At 51.4% G+C, this 24,532-nt stretch overlaps 12 protein-coding genes across 12 annotated transcripts; 8 read left to right on the plus strand and 4 right to left on the minus strand.

The window, feature by feature from the left end:
- Positions 1 to 2: 2 nt before the first annotated feature.
- M438DRAFT_331590 (uncharacterized protein) lies at positions 3 to 572 on the plus strand (the record flags this gene model as incomplete). Its single annotated transcript, XM_029903419.1, has 4 exons — positions 3 to 117; positions 174 to 186; positions 238 to 357; positions 413 to 572. The coding sequence occupies 4 exons, from the start codon at positions 3 to 5 to the stop codon at positions 570 to 572; spliced, it is 408 nt and encodes a 135-aa protein (XP_029764901.1).
- Positions 573 to 1,411: 839 nt separating this feature from the next.
- Positions 1,412 to 2,015, plus strand: M438DRAFT_264410 (uncharacterized protein; the record flags this gene model as incomplete). The annotated part of the gene is made up of 2 exons (XM_029899949.1): positions 1,412 to 1,566; positions 1,622 to 2,015. The coding sequence occupies 2 exons, from the start codon at positions 1,412 to 1,414 to the stop codon at positions 2,013 to 2,015; spliced, it is 549 nt and encodes a 182-aa protein (XP_029764902.1).
- A 920-nt stretch (positions 2,016 to 2,935) lies between these two features.
- Positions 2,936 to 5,667, minus strand: M438DRAFT_342274 (transcription initiation factor TFIID, subunit TAF5). The gene is made up of 3 exons (XM_029904716.1): positions 5,533 to 5,667; positions 4,218 to 5,215; positions 2,936 to 4,167 (listed from the first exon to the last, which is right to left on the minus strand). Exons 1-3 carry the CDS (start codon positions 5,659 to 5,661, stop codon positions 3,102 to 3,104), a joined length of 2,193 nt encoding a protein of 730 aa, XP_029764903.1. The 5' UTR covers positions 5,662 to 5,667; the 3' UTR covers positions 2,936 to 3,101.
- Positions 5,668 to 5,849: 182 nt separating this feature from the next.
- M438DRAFT_342275 (uncharacterized protein) lies at positions 5,850 to 6,602 on the plus strand. The gene has a single exon (XM_029904717.1). It carries the CDS (start codon positions 5,944 to 5,946, stop codon positions 6,502 to 6,504), a length of 561 nt encoding a protein of 186 aa, XP_029764904.1. The 5' UTR covers positions 5,850 to 5,943; the 3' UTR covers positions 6,505 to 6,602.
- A 111-nt stretch (positions 6,603 to 6,713) lies between these two features.
- On the plus strand, positions 6,714 to 8,105 carry M438DRAFT_362009 (uncharacterized protein; the record flags this gene model as incomplete). Its single annotated transcript, XM_029907550.1, has 2 exons — positions 6,714 to 6,870; positions 6,939 to 8,105. The coding sequence occupies exons 1-2, from the start codon at positions 6,748 to 6,750 to the stop codon at positions 8,103 to 8,105; spliced, it is 1,290 nt and encodes a 429-aa protein (XP_029764905.1). The 5' UTR covers positions 6,714 to 6,747.
- A 405-nt stretch (positions 8,106 to 8,510) lies between these two features.
- Positions 8,511 to 9,764, minus strand: M438DRAFT_394322 (eukaryotic translation initiation factor 3 subunit K; the record flags this gene model as incomplete). Its single annotated transcript, XM_029909158.1, has 3 exons — positions 8,511 to 8,785; positions 8,848 to 9,347; positions 9,595 to 9,764. 3 exons carry the CDS (start codon positions 9,762 to 9,764, stop codon positions 8,742 to 8,744), a joined length of 714 nt encoding a protein of 237 aa, XP_029764906.1. The 3' UTR covers positions 8,511 to 8,741.
- Positions 9,765 to 10,155: 391 nt separating this feature from the next.
- On the minus strand, positions 10,156 to 14,236 carry M438DRAFT_265771 (uncharacterized protein; the record flags this gene model as incomplete). The annotated part of the gene is made up of 5 exons (XM_029900050.1): positions 10,156 to 10,378; positions 10,437 to 10,710; positions 11,170 to 12,946; positions 13,037 to 13,606; positions 13,667 to 14,236. The coding sequence occupies 5 exons, from the start codon at positions 14,234 to 14,236 to the stop codon at positions 10,156 to 10,158; spliced, it is 3,414 nt and encodes a 1,137-aa protein (XP_029764907.1).
- Positions 14,237 to 14,498: 262 nt separating this feature from the next.
- M438DRAFT_371581 (uncharacterized protein) lies at positions 14,499 to 15,356 on the plus strand (the record flags this gene model as incomplete). Its single annotated transcript, XM_029908275.1, has 1 exon — positions 14,499 to 15,356. One exon carries the CDS (start codon positions 14,499 to 14,501, stop codon positions 15,354 to 15,356), a length of 858 nt encoding a protein of 285 aa, XP_029764908.1.
- M438DRAFT_342279 (mitochondrial carrier) lies at positions 15,246 to 16,875 on the minus strand. Its single transcript, XM_029904718.1, has 3 exons — positions 16,439 to 16,875; positions 15,841 to 16,388; positions 15,246 to 15,790 (listed from the first exon to the last, which is right to left on the minus strand). Exons 1-3 carry the CDS (start codon positions 16,537 to 16,539, stop codon positions 15,429 to 15,431), a joined length of 1,011 nt encoding a protein of 336 aa, XP_029764909.1. The 5' UTR covers positions 16,540 to 16,875; the 3' UTR covers positions 15,246 to 15,428.
- A 480-nt stretch (positions 16,876 to 17,355) lies between these two features.
- Positions 17,356 to 20,007, plus strand: M438DRAFT_264307 (cysteine proteinase; the record flags this gene model as incomplete). Its single annotated transcript, XM_029899940.1, has 4 exons — positions 17,356 to 17,654; positions 17,708 to 17,939; positions 17,991 to 18,304; positions 18,360 to 20,007. 4 exons carry the CDS (start codon positions 17,356 to 17,358, stop codon positions 20,005 to 20,007), a joined length of 2,493 nt encoding a protein of 830 aa, XP_029764910.1.
- Positions 20,008 to 20,403: 396 nt separating this feature from the next.
- M438DRAFT_402546 (uncharacterized protein) lies at positions 20,404 to 23,401 on the plus strand. Its single transcript, XM_029909600.1, has 4 exons — positions 20,404 to 20,677; positions 20,737 to 21,043; positions 21,104 to 22,665; positions 22,715 to 23,401. Exons 1-4 carry the CDS (start codon positions 20,498 to 20,500, stop codon positions 23,207 to 23,209), a joined length of 2,544 nt encoding a protein of 847 aa, XP_029764911.1. The 5' UTR covers positions 20,404 to 20,497; the 3' UTR covers positions 23,210 to 23,401.
- Positions 23,402 to 23,741: 340 nt separating this feature from the next.
- On the plus strand, positions 23,742 to 24,230 carry M438DRAFT_351937 (uncharacterized protein; the record flags this gene model as incomplete). Its single annotated transcript, XM_029906756.1, has 1 exon — positions 23,742 to 24,230. One exon carries the CDS (start codon positions 23,742 to 23,744, stop codon positions 24,228 to 24,230), a length of 489 nt encoding a protein of 162 aa, XP_029764912.1.
- Between the last annotated feature and the right edge of the window lie 302 nt (positions 24,231 to 24,532).

The following is a 24,532-nucleotide window of genomic DNA, read 5'->3' on the forward strand; positions in this document are numbered from 1 at the left end:
CAATGCCTCGCTCTGAGGAAGCCGCTGCCTGGACGTATGCTGTATACAATGCTGTACGAGAAGTTCCCTATGGCAAAGTAACGTCTTATGGTCACATAGCTCGTCTGCTTGGAAAGCGTAAGTGGTGCTGTTGCTACGTAGTCAGATCCATCTGTTGCTAATGCTCTGGCTAGCTGAATGTCCAAGGTTGGTACATCTCTAGTCTACCCAGTCATCAGTATACTGACATGCAGTTAGACAAGTAGGAGTGTCTCTCAAGGCTCTTCTTTCTGCGACAGCCCAGCCAGACGCCCATTACAACAATTCAAATGTACCATGGCAGAGGATCATCAATTCCAAAGGTTGCATCAGTCCAAGGTTGTTCTAGTCACTGTTCCCGGATACATGGCGAGCCACATCTGACAATGTCCAGAGGCGCGAATGGAGCCAGCCAACAAGCCACTGCTCTAGAAGCTGAAGGCGTCCAAGTGACCCGAGGATCTCTGGGCGAGTACTCGGTCGACTTTGCGACTTATGGGTGGTTCCCAGACATTCTTCCAAGCGACCTCAGCGATGAAGACGACGAGGAATGACCAACGAGAGCCACAGCCAGATCCATGTGCTATGCACGTTGTGCACAAGAATGCACAAAGCAGCATCCACGAATAGAAGCCGAGCCTTAACGCCGAGACATGACGCAGCACGGGCGCTTTGTTGCCTGGATGACCACATGCTATCAACATTCAATCAAACAAGGTGACCGTTTCCGGCCGCCGCCGCCAACCTGTTCCACAACCAGTCACGAACCCCCGTGGGCCGTGGACCTTGGTCTGCTTCCTGCCACTGGAGACATGACGCCAACTCAAGGCACGCATGACCTGGCCAACATACGAACGTGGCTTCCCTTATCGTCCAACTCCCCGCAGTCAGCCTGATGGGAGGAGCATCAGTGACCGAGGCCGGTCTGAAGAGGCATCAAAGCAATCCATAACCTCTTTGTCTCTTTGCCTACCTGTCCTTTGAACCTCATTAGTGACTCATCTCGGTGTTGCCATCTGGATCTTTACATCTTCCTCCTGTATTAAACTCTATACTGACGCCGTTGCAACACGGACGCCGCAAGCGGACATAGCCCTTATCTCATCATCGGATTCCACTCGGGTATTCACCATCTCCACACTTTACCCCAGTGAGTCAGGAGCAACCCGGGACCATCTGACTGCGTCCCTCCTTCTTGTTGTTCACCATTTGACTTCCTTTGTTTGAAACATCTCGTCATTGACATCCTGTTTCCTACGCTCTTTCCTACGACCCATCACCACTTCATCTCATTCTCCCTCCCGGTCTTTGTTTACTACCACCTTGCCGATCCGGACCACTTACCTCAACAACTCATCCCCCACTCTATACCGGCATACAGTCATCAACAGTCATGTCTTCTGAGCAGGCATTCGCCGGTTCCGACCTTCGCAGCGCTGCTCAGGACTACAAGCGCGATGCAGAGCACAAGGCCAAATGGGCTATGGGCGTCACCATCACTCCAGGCCGTGGTGAGGCCAACCCGAGACCTAGAAAGCGATCCGAGACGTATGTTTACTCGTATCAACAAGACGGAAACAATAAACTGACAAGCGTATCATAGTCACAACCACCGCCGCGTCGAGAGAAGTGCCGCAGCTGCCGCCGCTATCGCTAGCAAGGCCAAGATATCTCGCAAGCAGGACATGCTCGCTGCTGGAGACGACTTCGCCATCAGCTCCGAAGACAGCAGCGGTGCCTCTGGCGACGAAGCCATGACCCCCACCGAGATTCTCTACGGCTTCGACTCCCTCCGCGTCCCCACCCACGGTAGCCAGATCCTGAACACTGCCCTTGCAAAGGCCATCGAGCAGTACGAGGACAAGGAGACCGTCAAGCTTGTGCGCAACGAGTACGAGATCCTTGACGGTGATGAAGAGGAGGCTCACAACCTCGGCCATGCTTCCACCAAGCCCAAGCTGTTGGACGCAGAGGACGCCGAGTACGAGTTCGTCTAAGGATGAGCCCTTGCTGTCTTGGTACATTCTCTTTGATACCAATCACTCTTTGTTCCGCGGCGTTCTCTGGTTCTTCTTCCTTCTTATATGGCGCAACAGCACTGGGGCATTACATGAAACACACAACTTTATTGATCTCGACGACGGATATATTGATGCATGGCGTGGGTTTCCGGTAACGGACGGGGGTGCTTTCTCACGCATGGGCGCTTTTCATGAGACTGGTTTGGCTGGCTATCTCTGCGGCTGTATTCCCATCAAGGACTTGATAAGCGGATCTTCTTTTTTCCTTTCTGGTTTACCTTACCTCCCTCCCTTTTTGTTACCCACCTTCTCTCTTGTAGAGGTGGATGACTAGCAGTTTTTAATCAATACTGCGTACTTTTCTGTTCGAACGTTGTTTCTGTTGTCTCTTCTGGTCACAATTACCATTCCGTAAGCTCAACTTTATGCATTCACTGACGAACGCTTCCTTTCATCTGAACGGCCATGTATTGTTTTACGCATCTTCTATACTGCGTAGAGGAAGCGTAGTAATAGCTACTTCTATGTATCTCAAAGCTTGTTCGCAGATCTCAGTGGACCGGGTGCATTGAGTGGAGTCATAGTAAATGTATGTGATGATAACAGGTAGTGTGGATGGAGCGTTGATTCGTCAAGAAGCTATAGATGTCACAAGATGGAAAGTCATATAGGTGCTTTTGTGTTCTCGATATTATTGCGAAAAGTGGTAGATACTCATATGTGGGATTGAGAACGAGCATGACTTTTTGATGGACAGAAGCAGAACAAGCAAACATGGATCAATATGGGCGGTAGGAACTATTACAGTTATGATTGGCTGCCAACCAGTACCCTCGTCAATGATCAAAATGACCCAGGTGAACGTGTATGATGAATTGGTAAATCGATGATCAGAATGTCTGATTAATTCTGCATGTTTATTCATCTTGCCATATGGATCATGTCCTTCTTCCGTTTTGGCCATCTTATGATATACTACAGCTAAGAAGTCCCTTCCCATCCATCCATGCCTTTACCAAAAGAACGCCATGCCGTACGGTCTCATTTTGCAGTTCTCGTTCACTAAGGGAGATATGCGCCGCTGGCCATGACCAAGTTCATCTGCGTGAACCTGACCTTGTACACAGGACTCTTCTTGGTGGGGAAGGCGCTGATCTGGTCAGGCGAGACGACGACGTCCTTGGCCTTCTTATTCTTGTTGTTTGCTGCACCTCCAGCACCTGGGCCGCCATCCTTGCCGTTGATACCTCCGTCGGCGAGGGCCTTGGCGTCGTTGCTGTTCGACACGGTTGGTGGTTGCACGTCCCAGACTCTGACTGTGCAATCGGCGCCACCGGAGACGAGAACTGTACTCTCGATGCTCCAGTCCAGTGTCCAGATACCGCCGCGGCCGTGGCCCTTCATACGCTTTACTAGACGGCCGGTTGCGAGGTCCCAGAGCAAGATTTCGCCGCGGTCGTCCGCACTAGCAACGAGCTTGCCATTGGGCGCACAGGCGAGACTTGTCACGTTACCGGTGTGGCCGGTGAACAGACGTACTGCGCTACCACGCTGCACGTCCCACATGCGGATGCTGCGATCTGGGCTGCCTGCTGCAGTAAAGACGTAGGCTGAGTTGGGATGCCATGAGATAGCTTCAACGTCGCTGTCGTGTCCCACAAACAGTCGAAGCGGCGCAATCTGTGCGGTGCTCCACATACGCGCTGTTCTGTCGGCGCCGCTTGACACAAAGTAGTGGCCGAAGGGAGAGAACTTCACGTCCCAGACAGGAGAAGTGTGGGAGCGATAAACAACCAAGTTGGTGAAGGTGTCAAGCGACCACAGGCGGATAGTGCTGTCTGCGGAGCATGAAAGAAGGTAGCGAGGATGAGAAGGTGAAGATTGGGAGTCGTCGGCGTTGGCGTTGGATTGCGCGGCTGTTGCTGGGAGTGCGATGGATGGTGAGAATGAAAGGCCATACACTGGGCCAGAATGTCCTATCAAACGGCGTGATGAAGAGGGCTGCTGACCGGGGGGATCGAGCGGAGAAATGAGAGGTTTGTTGTCCAACGACCAGACACGGATGTAAGATTCTGCTGTTCCCACAGCTGCGAGCTTCTCGTCGCCAGAAAACTCGATGCAATTGATGCTGGTCATACAATTAGCGCTGCACAAAGAAAAGATCAATGGTAAACAAACCTGTCAAAGGTGTTGTGGTAAGTGAACATGGTCACACTGACACCCGGACCGACACCGTCTGTTCTGCTCTCAATTTTGAATCTGTCGCGGTTCTCTTTGATCCTTTGAACTTCCATTGCGACGTCGCGAGCAAGAGAAGGAGGGAACGGGATCTGATCGCGTGAAGGCGCGTCGTCATTGGGTTCTTGTTTGATACGCTGCTCAAACTCTTCGACGAGCGTGTTGCGGCCAGCGGCTGGAGGATGCAACGAGTCATGCTCTTGTAGCTCTGCTTTCACATCTTCCATCAGATCTGCTTCCATAGGCATTGGCGCAAGCGCGAGTTTTGCCAAGACTGGCGGCGCATTGCGATCTGTATTTGCTGATCCAGGGTTGTGGCCAGGAATACCCTCGTCCTCTGCAGGCACGTCTTGGATGCCTCGCTGTTTGGCGAGTATCCTTGCAAGACTGCGCTCCGCACCCGAGGCCACTCGATCTACATGCCTTAGTTCGACGTGATGTTGGAGTATATTAAGAATTACCGAGCCTCCCTCGGTGTCGTGTGCTTCCAGAAATTGGATCAAAGCCGAGTATGCCAGGTCGGTTATTGTGAGTCTGTAGTGGTTTTCGCGGTAGAGCTTTGCGATGTGATTATTCTGAACATGCTCGGGCAGACTGATAGCTTGGAGAGCGCGAATGTCGTCTTGATGCTCCTTTTCGAAGGGTTCTCTGTAGGCCTTGAAGAAGACGGCGCATTGACGAGGAAAGTATTCTGCGGCCAGCTTAAGGAATGAATGCACAAAGACGGGCCATAGTAATCGACCGAGCTCGTCCTTGTAGATGTCCAGAGACTTTTCGACCCATCTCAGCAAAAGCTCGTAGGCCTTTTCGTACATTTCTCCTCCGGCATCTTCAGCTCGGCGGATGATTGGTCGACCTTCGGAGTCAGCATGCGCGCTCTCTTTGCGCAACATGGCTTCCGTCCGGTTGTAGCCCTTCTTCGCAAGATACTCCAGTACCTTGATATGCTCGTCAGTTCTGGGTTTGGGTTTAGGTCCTTTGAATGTCCACATGATGGGCGATGTTTAAGGGAGGATAGGTGCGGATGTTATGTTCAAAATTGAGATAACTGAGAAGCAAATGTGATGACTTTTATATGAAGGTCTCACAAGACAAGCAAGCGGTCGGTACATGTGGTAGGTGCGAGCGAGTTGACGCTTCTCGTTTGATATGCAAGCTAGCAAGCAGACGAAAGGAAAGTGAAGTAAAGTGCGGGTAGTCCGCAGCTTCCCGAATGAAATGAGAGACAAGTGATGATTCTCATGAGCCAACTCACAATTTGATTCAGATTCTGCTGTGATTGAGGTTGTGCAGGTTGCTGCGGAGGCTGATGGGGAGTTGGTGGAGGGACATTTTGAGGACCCACACTGGCCGTCCTCTGCGGCTGGGGCGGTACTCCTGACATGTCAGGATATTATACAGTGAAGATGAAGGGTCCGAGTGAGAGAGCGACAAATGCGACAGCACTCGTACAAGTGATAAGTGAAGGTCGATGGAAAGTGATGGGCGAAAGAGCGACGCGCCAAGAGACGTGGAGTGTCGAAGCCTCGAAGGCTTCTGGCCATGCTCAAACCTTCTTTCCCTTCTTGCCGTGCATCTCTTCATTCGAGCAGCAACATAAGTCGGTCGATGGGCTGAGAGACCAGTTTAATCAGCAGCTCAGGGATACGCGCAGTTCAATATCACCATGTCTTCGTCGCAGCCGACCTTAACGCCCGCCGAGCGCATTCGCGAGTTGTCCGCAATCAACGCCGACGTGCCCGCTCTACTGTCCAGCGCCGCAAATGCTGTCAATGCCTTGACCGACCGTCCAATCAACGCAGCCTCTACCGACAGCGATGACATGGTTGATGCTGAAAGCGACAACTCCCCAGCTGCTCACAAGGAAGCCTTTACCAAAAACACAACCGCCTACTTCACACACATCCAATCAATCATGGCTCGGCTACGTCGTCAAGCGTACGCCTTAGAAGAGGCAGGCATCATCGCTGCCGAGGCTCCCACACTTAGCAGTACAGGAGCAGCCCCCGAGACAGCCGGTCTGGCAAGACGGGGACCTCAAGGACAGCCACAAAGGCAGCCTGCCGAAGACGGTGATCGCGTCACCAATGGCGGTCTTGGAGGCTTGGATGTCGGTCTGCTGAACTCGAGGGGCAACAGTGTCGGCCTGGACAAGGAGGCTGAACTCATCGCTGAAGCCAAACAGATGGTTGCCGACATGTTGAAGGAAGGTCAAAGGAGCGCCTAGAAGGCAGCAAAGGACACGGCAGGAATAAAGAGCATTGATGACACAACTATACCCATTCATGATACACCATACACAATCATAAAACGCATACCAAGACTTTAAATATTCATCCATTCAAAAAGTGCAAATAGCATGTGATAGCGTCGGCCGGAGTCGAAGGCCGAGCCAACCAAAGCTTCATGACGCAGTTTTGTGAAGCGCCTGGGGAAATTTTTCTCGACATCAACATACAATACCACCAAAATGGCCACATACGACAGCGACTCTGATTTCGAGGACGAGAACTTTACAGAGACAAACGTCCTACTCGGTTACGCCACCAAGGATGTAGCAGACGACACAACCAGCCAGTTGGGCGGACACCCTGTATGTTCAACCTTTCCACATCCTGGGGTCGACCAAGAAACGGAACAGATACTAAGACGATCGCGCAGACATGGCTAGATGAGAAGACGACACCGCCCGGCGACTTGGCCAAATGCAAGAACTGCAACAACCTCTTGACACTGCTGCTTCAACTGAACGGCGACCTGCCCGACCGTTTCCCTGGCCATGAACGACGACTCTACCTCTGGGCATGTAAGAGAAAGGCCTGCAGAAGAAAGGACGGCAGCGTGAGAGCTTTCAGAGCCATCCGCGCATCAGCAATTCCCGCCGAGTCAGAGAAGCCCAAACAACAGAAAAAGGAGGAAACACCACAAGAACCCGCCGCTCCTGCGGCGCCAAAGACGAACATCGGCGAGTCTCTCTTCGGTGTCAAGCCTCCCACTTCTGGATCTTCTCCTCTCAACCCTTTCGCTACCGGCGGCGCCTCATCACGCCCTGCAAACCCCTTCTCTACCGCCCCCGCTTCCTCACCAGCGGCTCCTTCGCCCGCAGCTCCTACACCAGCAGCCACACAACCCACACCTTCTCTCTCTGAGACTTTCGCCAGCAAAGCGCGCATCTCGAGCCCAGAGCCCAACACCACACCAGCCATCCCCACCGGCCCCCGCGAGCCCTGGCCCCAACAATCCTCTTTTCCCCCGCCCTACCCCTCCTACTACCTCGACGCCGACTACGAAACCCTCGACGCCGAAAAGCCCGAGATCCCCCAACAAACACGCGTGGACATGGATCTCGACGCCGGCGAAGGCGGTCCCTCTGGTCAAGACATGGACGTCAAAGATGCCTTTGAATCAAGCATGGACAAAGCCTTCCAACGCTTCGCCGACCGCATGTCCCAAAACCCAGAGCAAATCCTTCGTTACGAGTTTGCTGGGCAGCCATTGCTTTACTCGAAAACAGATGCTGTGGGTAGATTGTTGGGTGCGCATCAAGATTCTGCGTCTAGCAATGCCAAGGTCAAGACTAGTGGTAAGACTGGAATGCCTAAGTGCAACAACTGTGGTGCGGAGAGGTTGTTCGAACTGCAATTGACTCCTTATGCTATTGTGGAACTTGAAGCCGAGGAGTTGGGCTTGGAGGGTATGGAATGGGGTACCGTTATCCTTGGTGTTTGTGAAAAGGACTGCGTTATGCGTGGGCAGAAGGAGGGTGAGGTTGGTTATGTCGAGGAGTGGGTTGGTGTTCAGTGGGAAGAGTTGACTGGAAAGAAGTAAAAGAGATACCACTTGTAGATTAAATTGTCTTGTAGCGAAAGAGAATCAAAGTTGATACGAACTCCCATTTTACCCCCTCCCCGTGTGCTAAATTCTGTCACTTCTAGCCATCTCCCACAGCCATGCCCGGAGTTATTTGGACTGTAGAAATGCACAATATTTTCAAGATCTCTCTAGTCGTCCGCAGAGAGGCGCTGAGTATCACACTCTCAGTGGAGGGCTGCACTAATCTTAAAAACATTGTGCATTTCTACAGGGTGCGCGTGACAGAGTTTAGCACACGGGGAGGCCTGCCAGCTGTCTATTGAAACAGCTATCAAAATGCGGGACGCTTTTCCCGTTGGCAGGATACGCTGCCCTCGATGGTCTTGAGTTCGAGTATTGAGACGTTGATACGAGAAATTTCATTGACGGTCATTTGTCATTGTTTGTTCTTCTAGTTTTTGAAAAGAAGCATACTATTTCTCATGCTTCTCGTTCTAATGCCACGAACACAAAAAGGTGTGACTACGACTTTTTGTTTGAAGTGTTGCCCACCAAATATCCCTGAGCTTTTGTCGTACGCTCTATTAGAAAAATCCGTAGAACGCCATGCTTTCGTATCAGTGTCACCAAATACGTTTCTGTCCCATTTGTTTATGCGGGTTGCTCGTATGCTCTCTTGATCATTCTTGAGAATTCTGTGGGTATCCTTGTCAGTCTCTTGCTTCTCTGTTATAGCGTGTGATGTTCCAAAACTTACGGTCAAACTTGACATTCTCGCGCACGACGGTTCCTCTGGCCTCATTCTCCTTGTTCAGAGGAATGCTGACGGTGCTACCCTCAACAGTCCATCCGCAAACCTCCTTGACAAACTTGTCGAAGGCCTCACCGTTGAGGTTGAGCCACGACTCAAGGACGGCACGGTCAACACTCTGCATGGTCTGGCTGATAACAACAGCCTGGCGCACGCGCATCAACTCTTCAAAGCCCTGGACATCGGCGATCAAGTCGGCGTAGAGGTCATCGCCGTCCAGCGAGGACCAGAATTGGTCGTACGAGGCGCCGATCAATTGGCTGTGGAGGGTGTTGAGCTTTTGGACTGCTTCGGCGAGGGAGTTGGCGGCGGGGTTGGGGGCGAGGACGTGAGGAGGGAGGAGGGCGAGGCAGAGGCTGAAGTCGGGGGAGGGGAAGACGGTCAGAGACTTGACGAGGATGTTGGTGATGGTCTCTTCACGGCCGAGGTGGGGGTTGAATTGGTAGCTGTGTTGTTGGTTTGTCAGTCTTCTGCTGTCGCTGCCAGTGTGCAATGTAGGAATCGCAGAGAATGTGGTGTTTGAAAGATCAGATAGAGCTAATAAATAGACATCAAAGGGCATGAAGTGATTCAAGCTCCGGTCGCCCATCAGGTAATAGGAAACGTGAATTTCAATATTCGTCATGGAACAAACACCAGAGCCAGCAGGAAAGACCAGCGAGAGACGGAGAAGAGAAGCGCGCATTCACTCACAGCTTGAGCAGGGCCAGGTTGGCGTAGCAGTCGTAGGTCTGGTTTTCGCATTGCGACGAGACGTAGTCCTGGAAAACTGTCGTCGTTTCGGGGTTGTAGCGGTCGAGTCCGTTCAGGATGGCGTCAATGTGCTCTGGCCTCTCGGGCGCGTAGTCGAAAGGAATACCCATTGTGATTATGCGTGGAAGATGTGGTATGCGAGTCTGGCGCTGCTGGCAGATTTGATGTGGGCTGTTGTCCGACGCCAAAACTTCTCCGTCCACGAGCGTCTTGGCGGTCTGTCGTTGCTCATCCCGCAGCAACACCTTGATCACTTGGACTTGAAGGCCCCCATTTTCACAATCACCTCAATCGTTACGAGTTCGCACGCTCAGCCATGAGCTGTGGATTGGTAAAAGCATGCAGTCAAATGCCACTGCTATCAATGCTTGATGATCCTCAGAAGCTCCCTACAGTACTCCAAAACAGCATGCCATGCCGCAACACCATAATCAACCAGAAATAAGCACAAGAAATGACTTGCCACCTCAGGCCGTCATGAACAGACTATATGTTCGTCAATCATCGTAGCGGCGTCTTGCCTTGCTTCCTCCTCATGCCATCCAACTTCTTCATCAAAGATTCGTGCAGTTTCTTGTTGCCTGACCACGCCTCCTGCATCTTCTGCATGCGCACTGTAGCCATGACCATGTAGGCCACTGACTTCAGGCTTGGCTTGCGTTCTCGCACCTGGGTATTGGGTGTTACGCCCATCTCCTCGAGCAGCTTGAGATCTGCTTTGTTGCTGTCACGCAAGTCAGCACGAATTCTAGTACCTGAGGGAATGCGGGAATATAACTTACCATGCACCGTACATCTCCACCTGCATCAGGAACCAGCGCTTGCTAAACACAAGATCCTTGCGGAATCCTTCTTCACGGTCACATCTGGCTCGTAGGTATTGGATCTGTTTGGCAAGTCCCTTGAGTTCGCCAGCGTGTGTCTTCTCCTTGGCCTCAATCAGACCCCGGACCTCTCTCTGGTTAATGGTTCTCGTATCGTCTGCTTCGCCGCGGACATTCTTCAGCTTGGATCGCAACTCATTTTCGCGGCTAAGAGAAGATTGCAAGCGAGTTTCTCTCTCCTCGAGCTGTTTCTGCAGGTTCTCACACTCAATCTCGACATCCTGTAGTTGAGCGCGGAGGTCTTGCTCTAGGAAGTGGGTGTCGTCAGAGGTTGTTCGGCTCTTCTTGATTCTGTCGCGAAGATCCTTCTCCTTCTGGGACAATGTCTGTATACGTTCCTCCTTCTCAGATAGCTGGACTTGCAAGTCCTCGATCTCGATCTTGGAGTCGCGGAGCTGGACGCGAAGCTCTGCTTCACGTCTTGCGTGACTAGAACTGCTGCCTTTGCGCTCGCCAAGTTGCAGCTCTAGCTCCTGCAGTTGGACCTTGGCCTCTCTCAGTTCTTGGATCTGCGTGCGAAGCTCTCTTTCCTTGGTCATGTAACCCGAGATTCTGGTGTCGCGTTCCGAGACCTCTGACTGAAGCTGTTCCATTTCGAAGCGTGCCTCGTCGAGGTGGACTCTGGCCTCACTCTCTTTCTTTGTCAGAGCGGCAATTGTCTTCTCGCGGCCTGCGATTTGAAGTTGCAGGTCTTCCGCCTCGATCTTAGCTTCCTTCAGAGATTCGTGCAAGTCCATGCGCTCGTCGGCCATGGTTTTGTCGGCTTGGGCGGATTCTAAATCGAACTCCAGAGACTGAATGCGGTTCTGCAGCTTGGAAATCTCGTTTTGTGACTCTCTCAACTTTGAACGTAGCTCGTTGCGCTCACGAACAGGTGTGCCGTTCTCTTTGGCTTGCCAGGCTGCGTCAAGCTCACGCTCAAGGTCTTGGATCTGGCTCTTCAGGTTGTCTCGTTCCATATCGGCGTTTCTCAGCTTCAAGCGAAGTTCGTTGCGTTCGCGGACTGGCGTGCCGTTCTGCTTTGATGCTACGAGATCTCTTTCAAGCAGCTCGATCTTTTGCTGCAAAGCCGATTTTTCGTTCTGGGCATCTTCAACGTTAGATTCCAGAACAACAATCTCGTCCTCCAGAGCTTCCAAGGCCTCGTCGTGTTCGTCCTTGAGTTGTTGTTTTTCGTGGTCGACTTCTTGCTTGACTTGGCGAAGACGGGTCTCGTATGCTACCATCTCAGACTCCTTCTCTTGCAGGGCCTTGCGGAGCTTAGCTTGCAGATCCAACAATTGGTCTTCTTGCTGCTCGATGGTCTTTTGCTTCTCTTGCATGTCTTCGTCCATGTGGCCTGCGAAAGATTGGTCCCTCTCTGCTAATCTCAAGCGCTCTTGCAATTGATGAATCTTCTTGAGATGGCCGTCAAGCTCGGTCTCCGCAGACTGCAATTGGTTCTCAAGCTCGTTCAATTCTGCGTCTTTCTCGCTTGACAAAGCGCGAAGAGCCTGCTGGAGGTTGCGAATTTGTTCTGCTTGTTGACTAAGCATCGAGTTCTTCTTTGTGGGCGATTCCATAGAGTTCATGCGATCCTTGAGAGCACGCGTTTCCGTAGCCAGCTGCAAAGCCTGGTGGTTCTTCGACTGGATTTCTTTCTCAAGTTGCTCGATGTGTTCGGTCTTGAGGCGGATTTCATTGCTCTCGTCTCCTTCTTGTCCACGGACTCGCGATTGCAAGCTTCGAATTTCTCGCTCTTTCGATGCGATGATGTCTGACTTTTCGTCACGCTCGGCGCCTGCGCTGGCCTCGGTGGATCGCAAACGTTCCTGGAGTTGTCGAATCTGCTCGGTCTGCTGTCTGTGCTGTTGAGCTTGTGCGTTGTTGCCGTTCTCGTTAGACTTGAGAGATTGCTGCAGGTCTGCGATTTCGCGGTTGCGTTCTTCGACCAAACGCGAGGCCTCACGGAGTTGTGATTCTCTTTCGTAAACCAGCTGGTCCTTCTCTTGCAGACGAGCGTCGGTCTGCATTGCTTCGGCATCCCAGCTGCCGCGTGCTGTCTGGAGACGATCCTGTAGAGCCTTAATCTCCCCATCTTTCTGCTCTAGTAAGAAGTCCTTCTCCTGGAGTTCGCTCTCAACATCGCGCATGTCGGTCGTATGAGCAGATTCTGAAGTCTGGAGTCGCTTTTCCAGAGCGCGCAGCTCGTTGTGCTTTTGGTCGATGATTTGATCTTTGTCTCTGAGTTGGGTTTCGAGCTCTTCCAGGCTGCCCCGAAGCTTCTTCGTTGACCGGTCGGTGTTTTGAGCGCTTCTGACTTGTTGTTTCAGGTCTTCAATTTCCTCGCGATGTTCCAGCAGTTCACGTTCTCGTGTTTCCAGATCAGCTTCGAGAGCAGCGACGTCTTCGCGCAGACCGTTGAGCTCCTCGTCGTCTGTTTGGGCTTCCTTCAGCTTCTGCTTCAATGAGTCGATTTGGTCATTCTTCGCGTCAACTTCCTCCTCTTTAGCGCGTACTTCGGCTTCGAGGTCTGCGATCTCATCGCGCAGGCCGTCCGCTTCGCCGTCGTCAGATTGCGCCTCCTTGAGCTTCTTCTGCAACTTCTCGATCTGTTCGTCCTTGGAGTCAAGGTCGATCTCTTTGGCGCGAATCTCGGCTTCAAGGTCGGAGATGTCATCCTGGAGATCCTTGACTTTCTCGTCCGAGGAATTTCCAGCCTTGCTGAGTCTGTGTTGCAGCTCATTGATCTGTTCCTCTCGCTCGTCTGCCAGGGTCTGATTCTTCTCGGCTTGTTGACGCAAGCGTTCCATTTCTTCCTTGACTATATCGTCTGTATGCTTCCTCTTAATCTTTTCGGCGTAGTCGCGTAGTTGTTGGCGATATTGCTCCAGCTCTGCCTCAGCACGCTGAATGGCTTTCTTTTGCTGCTTGATCTCGTGGGACATCTGAGTGTTGTCAATCTTCAGCTCGGTATTTTGCCTGATGACCTCTTGCTGGTAGTCGGTTCCCGTGCGTTTAAGGTTCTCGTCGAGGAAATGAATCTTGAGTTTCAAGTTGAAGTTCTCTTTCGTCACGGCGTCGAGTTTCTGTGTTGCAAGTGGTTAGTAAAGAAGGCAGAATAATGTCACCTCCACAACGGTACATACAGCTTCTTGCTCACGCAATGTGAGAACATTGCCCTGGTCGACCAGGCCTCCATTCCTCTGGGGCAAGATGGGCATGGGAGTAGACATGATACTGCTGCTGGCGATAGCAGGTGGAACAGGGGTACCTTCTCCTTGAGAACTGCCGGTGTGATCGTGATCCATCATGCTGCTGTTGACAGGTAGGCCAGGAGTGTGGGACTCGACGTAGCCAGGCTTCAGGTAGGCAGGCGTTGCAGGAGCGCGTCCACTCAGAACGCTATTAAGTAGGTCGTTGTCATTCTCCTTGTTCTCTCTTGAGCGGAAGCGGTTGTGCGCGGCACTCTTGAGGAGAGGAGTGAATTCGTTCCTGGAAGGGCCGTTCCTGGCATTGACTAGGTTGTTGCGAGCGCGCGGAGTCTTGATAGATTGCGCAGCACCTTGTCGAGCTTTCATCTGGCGTACAAGATCGTTCTTTGGGTCTTTGGAGGGCGAGGGGAAAGGTTGCTCCATAGAGAACGACAGAGCGTCAGCATCGAATCGCGTCAAGTCGGCCATGTCAGTGCGAGGGGTGTCGACAAAGTTGTAAGCCATGGCGAGCTTTTTGGCGCCTCACACGGGCGCTGTCTCAAGTATGCGACTCGAACAAAATGCTGGTAGAAAAATGCAGAGCGATATACAACTACGGAACACACAGACGCGAACTGGAGAGATGGAGCTTTGTTTTCTAAACATCCCCTTTGGGCTAGCTCCCGCTCGGGCTGGACGTACCGACAATCATCAATGACATGTGACATGCTCCTCCAAATCTTGCATCATCCATCATTCTCACCTTTACCGTGTTGGCGATCATTCAATGTCGACCAAAACATGGCGTAGATGGCATTCGCATTTGACACCTGCCAACAATCGTGGTCGAAAGACTCAGATCACAAACAATCATGGGCTTCCCGTATCTCCGATTCTGGAACCACTCAAGGAGAAACCTGCTCGCGTACATCAACCGCTGGAATCTCTGACATCTTTTCGCAAGGAGGTCGCTGCCAACGCGTTTGCAAACGCTCTAGCCACTCCAGTTCGGCAATGCAACTTCACTGGTGCACGACTACCTTCACATTATCTACTGCCTTTTACCACAAAATTCCTACGACACGAAGACGACAAACTGGTTCCATACCTGGCTCCTTTCGAAAACTCATCTCGACAAGCGACACGCGCTTATGCTTTCAATTCGCGTCAGCTAATCAATCGTCTTGGTCAAAAAAAGACATGGCAGCGTCTGCTTGGCCATGAGCTCAGATTTGGTCTGACGAGCAGAAGTGACTATAAGTGGCCCAAACAGATCGACGAAATCATCCTTTCTCAGTTGCGTCAATCTGTGGTTCGCAAGTTGGCTTGGGTGTTCAACAAGCCAAAGGCAAATCTGGTTATACCTCTCCAATCAAACACGGAATATCCTCCATCGGCTTGCATTCTATATCTGCGAGCGAAAGTACTGTCGTCTTCTTCGAATCCAAGCATTACGGGATATGACCTTAGTGGGTTGCTAGGCCATGAGCTGCTTGAGACTCTCGTCAAAGACACTTCGCTCGCTGACAATGATGCTCTGGTACTCACACAGTCCTATATGACTATGTCCGCACATATTGCTCTGGCAAGATTATCCACCTTTCTGTCCTCATCGGATGCCACTTCAAACAGTGCTAAGACATGATGCATGAAATATCGTGTATCTATACAAACTCCGCCCATCGCAATGGGTCCCCTAACGTCCATGAAACTTGGTCTACTTGATCATGACAGGTGCGACCTTCTTGGCCTTTTCAGCTGCATATTCTGCAACCTTCTGCAGTTTCTCTGCTCTGATCTTGCGGACGTATCTGAAGAGAAGAACGAACATGAGTTCCATTCTTTCCTTTGTCATCATCAGAAGTCCTTGCACCAACAAGCCCTTCAGGATTTGGGGTCCAATACCCTTGAAGAGTCCAAGAGGGCCTTCGTTGTCAATGATGTACTTCATTACCTCGAGGAAAGAGCTGAATGGTTTGCCCATTCTGGCGGGCGGTGGTCTCGACTGCAGACCGACCTTTGCAACGATGAGTGGCTGAGTAGCAATAGTTGCCAATGCTTTAGACATGGCACCGAGTACTGTTTTGTGTTAGCGTTGTGTCGACCGCAAGGAACTTGCCTGATCTTACAAAATGCCTCATGGGGTCTAAGGCTCACCCTTCCAGGGTAAAGAACATCCTTCAGTCTTTGGTATGCACCGTATGTAATGGCCGGGTTCACTACGAGCACCAAACTCGCCTTCATACCTCTCCACAGTCCTGTCCAACCATCTTCACTATTGATGACTTCTCTTGCTGTCTCTAACATGCCCTTCTTGTCTCCCTTAGGTTGTGTTTGTTGTCTCGTCGTGACGACTGCAATGGGGATGGTGAAGAGCTGTGCAAGTGCTCCCGCGGCTGCACCCAAGCTGAGCTCGATGGCGGTTGATGGAGGCGCGGGAATGGCGAGTCGTGATATGTACAATGTTCGGACAACCGAGTACCAGTAAAAGTAAGCGAAGTTGGTGCTTGCGACTCCGAGAAGTGATCCGAACATGCCAGAGTAAAGCCCTGCCAGACCCTCATCTTCGAGGATACACTTGATTGCATGCAGGCCACCCTCATAGTGTCGGTCGTTTGTGGTAGTTGGGACATCATCAGGCTTTCTCTTGACTTGGACTTGCAGACGCGTCTTGACTCTACCAGTGTGTTAGCACCCGATGTACGCTCGACTGTCAAGGCTTCATACATGTCCAGCGGGTACACGAGTGCGTTCGCGAGAACAGCACCAGTGGCACCAGCGACTGCCAGTCCCCATGGAGGGACGACCTCCTTGGATTGAACACTCATAATTCGGTCGAGCGGGTTTTGTAAGGTTGATTGATGAATGAAGGATAGACAAAGACGTGGTATGGAAGAGGCTTCGTGATTGTCGACAAACTGATCGATTTCGTACAAGACCGTGCTTTATGCCTATTATTCAAGTCCAATGCCGGTGTTCTGGCCTAGAAGCAGAGGTCTGTCTGCGCGATAGAAGCTGTATACATGGCGACCTCGGCGCAATAACTTGTTCACGTCACCCCCCAAATTATTGTTTCTGCCGAGGTCTCTCGGTTACTCTTTCACAGGCAGATAAGAGCTCGTTGCAAACAACGTTGAGAACTGCGATTGTGGAGTCGGATATTTGGCAGATCATAATTTAGTGCTCGAGGTGCCAGTTCCTTGCCTCAATATAATCGCTTTCTGCTCAGACGCTTCACTGCAGCCATCGGGCCACCCAGTGGGCAAGGTGAGTGTTTCCTTCAAACATGTTCTCGTTACCTTCAGAAGGTCCTAGATGGTCTGGGGTCCCGTGAGTCCGTGCGTGATATCGCGTTGTCGCGCCGTGTTGTCGCGCCGGCGTCCGAACCGTCCCCCACCTTTCGTCAATAATCACATGCGCCAGCCGACACATCGGCGCGATCTGAGAGCGTGTGTCGCCAATGGACTCGGAAAATGACTTCTTTCCAAGATATCTCGACCTTGAAGGCGAAGATACAGGTAATTTCCTACTTGGAAACGTATCCAACACTACTGACAATCCGAAAGAAATTCGAACATGATATTCCTTTTGCACCATCTAAGGATGCTGCTCTGGATATGGCCATCAAGGCTGCTGAGCATGCCATGAAAGCAATGAGACTGTCAGACAGCCCGGAGACAACAAAAGTCATGAGAAACAAGAGCGAGTTCTTCTTGGACGAAGCACAGCGCATCAAATCAGACCCAGACTGGAAACCACGCATTGAAATCGATGTCGCCAAAGTTGCCAAACTCGTGGAACCGAAATCATCTCGCCCACTGCCTACCTCAGAACAGATCTTGCTTTTGAAGGCTTCCCAACTCAATGGTTTCAAGTTTCCTCCTTGGACCAGCTTTCCAAAGGACAATGATTTCCAACTTCAAGTCGGTCAAGAGCCTTTCATGTAAGTCGAATCAAGTCAATTTTTAGGAAGCGACGAGACTCACAGAAAAACAGTGACAAACCTGAATTGCGCCTATCCGCTGCACAACTTCAAGTTTTCGATGGTTGGAAGAGAGCTGCGGAGGCGCTACCACCACCAGCATGGTACACGGCTCAGGAGAGAGGTGCTGGTCCCACAATGAGCTCATCACGAACTATCGATCTTGTCCAAGATGCTGCCACTGATTGCTCAGTTGTTGCGAGTCTTTGTGCGCTAGTTGCTCGCGGCGAACGAGGCCATGCTAAGGTAAGCACCCTTGACAAGCAACCACTCATGTCATGCCATTAATTTGTTCAGATCCTAGGATCCATGATGTTTCCCTACGATAACGAAGAAGGTCGCCCTCAGATGTCTCAAAATGGCAAATATGCGCTGAAGCTCAACTTCAACGGCACGTATAGAAAGGTTGACATCGACGACCGTCTGCCTGTGTCGAAATCATCAAGAGTTCTGCACGTCATTGACCGTCACAATCCAAGCCTTTTGTGGCCTGCGTTGATCGAGAAGGCCTATCTCAAAGTCAGGGGCAGCTATGATTTCCCTGGTAGCAATTCAGGGACCGACCTTTGGATCTTGAGTGGATGGATTCCGGAACAGATCTTCTTGCAAAGGTGAGGTCAACCATCTCTCGAGTTGATAGAACTCTTCCTGCTAACGCTTTCCCAGCGATGACACCATTCCTAATAACATCTGGAAGCGCATCTACAAGTCTCATCAGTATGGCGACGTCCTCGTTACAATGGGCACTGGCAAAATCTCCAATCGTACAGAACGTGCAATTGGCCTTGCAGGAGAGCACGACTATGCAGTGCTGGACATGAGAGAAGTAGATGGCCAAAAGCTGATGCTTGTCAAGAACCCATGGTGCGAAGGCATGTCTTGGAAAGGAAGCATTCCTAGATCGCCGGTCGATAACGAGGGTGAAGAGGACGAAGAAGTCCTCCCTTCATCCAGAGATCTGCTCAACTCAGACGATGAGCTGACCCCAGGAACATTCTGGATGGACCTCAACAGTGTGATGCAGTATTTCGAGTCCATTTACTTGAATTGGAATCCGGGCCTATTCTCCTATCGCCAGGACATCCACTTTGCATGGGACTTGTCAGCGTCTTCTCCCAGCAGCAAATTCAAGAGCTTTGGTAACCATCAGCAGTTTCGAATGTCCGTAGCATCACCAGGGACTGCGTGGCTTCTGCTCAACCGTCATTTCAAAGATGGCAAGGAAAACGTCCATCCTTCTGAATACATTAGCCTGTATGTGTTCGACAATCATGGCGCAAAAGTCTACCTTAGTGACGGGGCTATTCAACGTGGTCCTTTTGTGGATTCACCCCAAACTCTTCTTCGCCTCGACAACCTAGAAGCGGACAAGCGGTACACGATCGTTCCGGTTGAACAAGATTTGACTCAGGCCACTCATACTTTCACTCTCTCGGCGTTTGCAAATGCACGCATCACCATTGACGAGGCTCCCAACAAGTATCGCTGCCAAAACGTGGTCTCATCATCGTGGACGGAAGAGACCGCAGGCGGCAATGCTCACTCACCGACATACTCACAGAACCCACAGTTCAGTATCACAGTTGCTGCGAGAACACCCATCGCATTGTTACTCGAAACAGCAATGGAGCAACTGCATGTGCACGTAAAGTTGGTGCATGGTCGAGGGTCTCGGGTTCAAGCAGTACGATCCAAGGACATTGTGTTTGACTCGAAAGACTATCGTCGTGGATGTGCTCTGGCACAATTCGCAGAATTGGACGCAGGAACTTACACCATCGTTTGTTCTACTTTCGAGGCTGGTCAAAAGGGGAACTTCAAGCTTCGCGTAGACAGTAATGCAGCTACGCAGTTGTCCCTGCTCCCACGGCAAGGTGCAGGTCGGTTGAGACGCGCTTGGGCCAAGGCGGCCTTCGAGGGACAGCAACGCATACTTGCAGCACCTATTGCCCCTAGACGTCTCACCAAGCTCGACGTTTTCGTCAAGCAGGTTCAGCAGACGGGTGTTCATGAGACTGCGAGAATGGGTCAACGTAGGGAGAGAAGCATGATTCGCGTCACCCTGGAAATTGGTAAGGGGCCCGAAAGACGAATTTTGATTGCCAGCTCCAACGGCGAGTATAGCGATTCCTCTGCTGGTGTTCGTACCGGAGAGATTGACCTTTCCCCACAGGAGGTGGGCAAGGCATGGCTTGTGATTGAGAGAATGTTCACTCCTGCCGATTTGGAAGGAGAGATATTCCAAGTCGAGACATTCACGGATGCACCTGACACTGTCGACATTGGCGTCTGGAGAAGATGGGAGGTCGATTGAAGATAGAGCCTGATGATTAACGATTGGTAGCTCGAAACTGATGGTGTGATGGGTTGTCGCTCAAGGCATGTAGCAAACGAGAAGCGTCAATACCAACCGCCTAAATAATTTCATACAGCAAAGGTCATCGGTGTCTTCGAGCACTGGATGATAAAATTAGCCATACACAAACCTCTCTCGTCTCAAGATCCGTTCTCCGCTATCTCTCTCCTACAGAGTGGTCTCTCTGTTCCCATGTCTTCCTCCAGGCAATGCTGGACCTCGTGGTCCCTGGGCAAAGCGGCCAGTCGAGCCGAGCCGAGTGATCCCCGCACGGGCGTCTGTGCGCAATCACCCTGGTGTCGGCATCCCATTTGGCATTCGCATGCGAGTTTGTGTTCTGGTAGGTTACAACAATATTCTTTGGCCTGCAGTGCGCCCCATTGCTGTAGACACGGATACAAAAGCCCTAGGGTGGTGTTTGGGCATGCGCCCTTCATAAGACGAGTCCATGGCAGCTTCCCCTCCGCATCACCAAAGTGGACGCCGACATGCGACCATGACCAACCATACGCCTTCTTTGCTCCGTCAGGATTCTGATGGCGCTTCCAGTCCTGTGTCTGACGAGGAGGCCAAACCCAGGCAATTGCTTGATCTCCCGGTCGAAATTCTCAATGCCATTTTGAAAGAGGTGAGTCGTTCGTTTCACAGCAGCATTGGCGCATACCGACTGACTTGTCGTCGCAACAGCTGAACCATACCAATGACTTGACATCTCTCGCCCTCTGCCACTCGACTCTCCATGCCTTGACTGTACCCCACATCTACAGTAGATTCGATATCGTCTGGCCCGACAATGCTTCCGGTCCGGAGCCACGAGCTGGGGTTGACGCCCTTACGTACGGCCTGTCTACCCTAGTCATGGCCGAAGAGATCTTTCGTAGCCGCCACAGCCATTCTATGGAGCAGAGAGTTAGGAGACGTCGTGGTAACCACTTCGCATCCTTCACCAAGAAGTTTTCGCTAGGCAATGGTCCGCCAGAGTGGGTACAGGACTGTACGTAAACGAAGCTGACCTCTTTCTTTATAAGAAGTATACTGATTCCAACCTTAACAGACCTGATCACTAAAGAGGGCGGGAAGATGCTTGGTACTCTCGTCGCTTTGGCTGTCGCACGCATGCGAAGCCTCGAGTCTTTCACATGGGACATGCCTACTGGCGTACTGAGTTCAGTGTGGGACGCCCTTTCTTCGCTAGGAGATCATGAGGACGGCAAGCCATGCCGTTTGGACAGAGTTGCGATCCGCTGGCACGACAACTCTCCAGAGCCTCGGAACGCTCCCGTTCATGTTCCTCGCAGTCCAGGGGACGTACCTCCACCGCTCAGTGCTCTACAACATGTTGAGAATCCATCTTTCTCTATACTACCGCCACTCAAGAGCTTGAGTGTACTTGACATTGACGAAGTTCAATATCTTGATGAGCTGAGTGTCCTCATTCAACGATCATTTGGCAAGCTACGCGAATTGCGTGTTGGTATAGCTCCCCATGCCAGACACAGAGAGTTTGTAAGCGTCTGGGAAGGAGAGAATGTTCAACAGATTGATCGAGTCAACCCAGTCATGTCGTGCATCACCATAGGTGAAAAGAGACTTGGTGGTGTTCTTGGAGTGCTGACTGGTTTGATGTTTGATCTGCGTTCTGCTGAGCCTCAAAGTACACGACCGAACCGGCTCAGACGAAGGTCCAACGTAACGATCAGCAATTCACAGATATCTGGAGTTTCTGATGGCACATCTGGTACACCAGGGACCAATACCACAAACATCGACTCAATGAGCAGCTCCGAAACAGGGGCAGGAGACACAGAGAGCACTCTCTCCGAAGAGAGTCCTGACGATGAGACGATCACGAGTGTTGAGCATGTTCAGGCAACTCCCAAAACGTTTTTGTCAGACTCTCCTGCTATGACTCCTCCTGAGATTCTAGAGCTTGCAGATGGACACTCCCTGCCTCATCGTGTCAAACATTCTTCGGATGCACCTGATATCCAATCCTCTACCGGAATAGATGGCCATCTGCCCGCAAACTCGGGCAAGCTTGCATTGGATGCGCTTGAGCTCGAGCAGGTCCCTTTGTCGATTCCAATTCTGCTGAACGCCATCGAATGGAGTAGTCTGACCACTATCACGTTACTCCGCTGTCCGAATCACGAACATCTGTGGAAAGCTTTACGTCGCCAGTTCTCTACTACGAACAAGCCAAAACATACATCTACTACAGCTAACACTTCGTTGGCCGCTTCATGCAAGCTATCCATGGCAGACACAACATACAAGCTGAACCTGAAACACATCTCGACTGACACTGTGTCTTCCTCTCTCCTCTCTTTCATCAAAGACACGCTTCGTCCAAATAGCTTGGAATCGGTGTTCTTCCTGCATGCTACTTCCTATACTTCGACCGTGTCTCTCGATGCTATCTTCAACGGAGTGCTCCGCAGGCACCGGACTAGTCTGAGGAGGGTTCTGATAGACAGCGGTGAGAAGGGTGCCGAGAACTCGCCAGGAGCTAATGCCATCTGGCGGCAGTGGATGTTCAATAGAGAAATCCTGAAATTCTTAGGTAGAATGCCTCAGCTAAGAGAGCTCGGGGTCGCTCTTGATTATCGTGATTGGGTGAGTTCACTGCCCTCCGTCCCTATGACCAGCACTGACTTGTCTCCAGCACTTCTTTCTGCAACATTTGCCATCTCTGCCAAAACTGCGCTCCCTATACATACCGTTCCTGGTAAACTTCAACCAGCCCGGTCTTGCAGATACCAGAGAACTGGCTCTCCAGATTGTGGACATTGTAGCTCTACGCCCAGAGCTGGAGATTTGCTACCTAGGCATAATGAAGAAGTGCTTCGAGGTACTCGAACAAAAGCCTGGTCCAGGGAAATCAGATCATCACAGTAACAATGAGGTTGACGATCAATCTGGGAGCGAAGATGCAGACGAAGATGATGATGACTCTGGCAATGAAGATGATGATGACGACGACGAAAACGACGACGACGATGACAGCGATGACACGACCTCCGATACGACAGACACATACGAGGATAGCGAATATGGCTCCGAGGAGAACGGGAAGGAACTCCCGGCTTTGAGGCTAAGGGAGATTTTGTATTACGACGACAAGGTCTCCGTGTTCAAGGCGAGACATGGACGGCTTTGAGAACATTGCAATACTGGTTACGTTTGTGAAGGGCATTACAGGACGCGGCTCAGGCCTGGTGTTTCCATTTTTTTCGGTTTTGTTGTTTCGGTGTTGCGTTCGCTAGTTTTGTAGATAATTGGGCGACTCTTCACGTGTCGTAGATACCTAGTTTAATGTTTGATCGTTACCCCGAAGCTCAGTTCAGTACCCAACATCTCGACGACTGATTAGTATGTGCATGTGGTTCACCCACAGTTGTCTGACGTTAGCTGGATATCCATTGGTAAAAGGCATCAGGAGCAGGGTCACCTCAGAAAGCAGATGGTGGAATTACCGAGGATACCCCAGATGTCGCATCTCATGACAGGAGCTCTTCCTTCCGCACTCAACATTCCAACACGCCCTGTCTACTCTCGATTAGCTATAACAAACATCGGACAACTCTATTGTTGAACGACAGCTTTGCAACTGCACGTCTTCGCCGCGCTCGTCAAGAGCTAGTCCCGAACAACTTCAAGCACAAGGCAAAAACGACCCTCAGACCATCACCATGGCGCCCATCACGACGGCATCGGACGAGAGCAACCACATGGCACTGCTCGATAAGCTGGACATGCAAAAGATCCACAAGCCATTCCGCAATCCGCGCTGGAAGCCGGCGCAGCGCCGTAACAAGACAGTCAAGCAGATAGTCTCCGAAGCGCAGCGCAAGGAACAGGCGTTACTACTACAATCAGTCCAAGCGACTCGTAACAACAGCGCTGCCGGTACCCCTCAGCCAGAAGCCGCTGTCCCTGAATCGCAACCTGCCCAGCCAATCGTCACACCTAGCTATACCTACACATCAATCCAAGCTGCACCATCGTTCAAGCCGAAGCAAAAGTACTGCGATATCACCGGTCTGCCCGCTCCATACAGCGACCCGAAGACTGGCCTGCGCTACCATAACACTGAGGTCTACTCGGTCATCAAGACCTTGAGCACAACGCAGGTGCAAGACTACCTGGCCGCAAGAGGTGCACACACGGTTCTCAAGTGATTGCGTGTATGCTTTACACACAGGCGATACTGCTTCCATTTTTATCTATCGAGATACAATCACGAGCTCCTAGGCAGTCATGCTCCATAAAGGCATGTCAGTCCAACCAAGTCAAGCCCACTCCACCCACACCGACCCTTTCGAATCGGCGCTCAAGAATGCGCTCCGGCTTATTTGCGAACGACGGCATCTTACGACACCTTTGCTCTTCGCCTTTGCAAATACCGCGAATCTATTGCTCAAATGAGAGATACACAGTTGCAGCTAGCTGTTGCTAAACTGCCGCATGGCGACGGAAGATG

Source organism: Aureobasidium pullulans, assembly GCF_000721785.1.
Source record: "Aureobasidium pullulans EXF-150 unplaced genomic scaffold scaffold_2, whole genome shotgun sequence".
Classification (NCBI taxonomy): domain Eukaryota; kingdom Fungi; phylum Ascomycota; class Dothideomycetes; order Dothideales; family Saccotheciaceae; genus Aureobasidium; species Aureobasidium pullulans.

Coding starts and splice junctions, on each gene's coding strand:
- M438DRAFT_342274 (XM_029904716.1), bottom strand. CDS start 5,661: ATGTCAGGAGTACCGCCCCAGCCGCAGAGGACGGCCAGTGTGGGTCCT. Junction 5,216..5,532: donor AGCAGAATCTGAATCAAATT/GTGAGTTGGCTC, acceptor GAGCATATCAAG/GTACTGGAGTATCTTGCGAA. Junction 4,168..4,217: donor TACCACAACACCTTTGACAG/GTTTGTTTACCA, acceptor TTGTATGACCAG/CATCAATTGCATCGAGTTTT.
- M438DRAFT_342275 (XM_029904717.1), top strand. CDS start 5,944: ATGTCTTCGTCGCAGCCGACCTTAACGCCCGCCGAGCGCATTCGCGAG.
- M438DRAFT_342279 (XM_029904718.1), bottom strand. CDS start 16,539: ATGAGTGTTCAATCCAAGGAGGTCGTCCCTCCATGGGGACTGGCAGTC. Junction 16,389..16,438: donor CTCGTGTACCCGCTGGACAT/GTATGAAGCCTT, acceptor ACACACTGGTAG/AGTCAAGACGCGTCTGCAAG. Junction 15,791..15,840: donor TAGACCCCATGAGGCATTTT/GTAAGATCAGGC, acceptor AACACAAAACAG/TACTCGGTGCCATGTCTAAA.
- M438DRAFT_402546 (XM_029909600.1), top strand. CDS start 20,498: ATGGCAGCTTCCCCTCCGCATCACCAAAGTGGACGCCGACATGCGACC. Junction 20,678..20,736: donor TCAATGCCATTTTGAAAGAG/GTGAGTCGTTCG, acceptor TCGTCGCAACAG/CTGAACCATACCAATGACTT. Junction 21,044..21,103: donor GCCAGAGTGGGTACAGGACT/GTACGTAAACGA, acceptor CAACCTTAACAG/ACCTGATCACTAAAGAGGGC.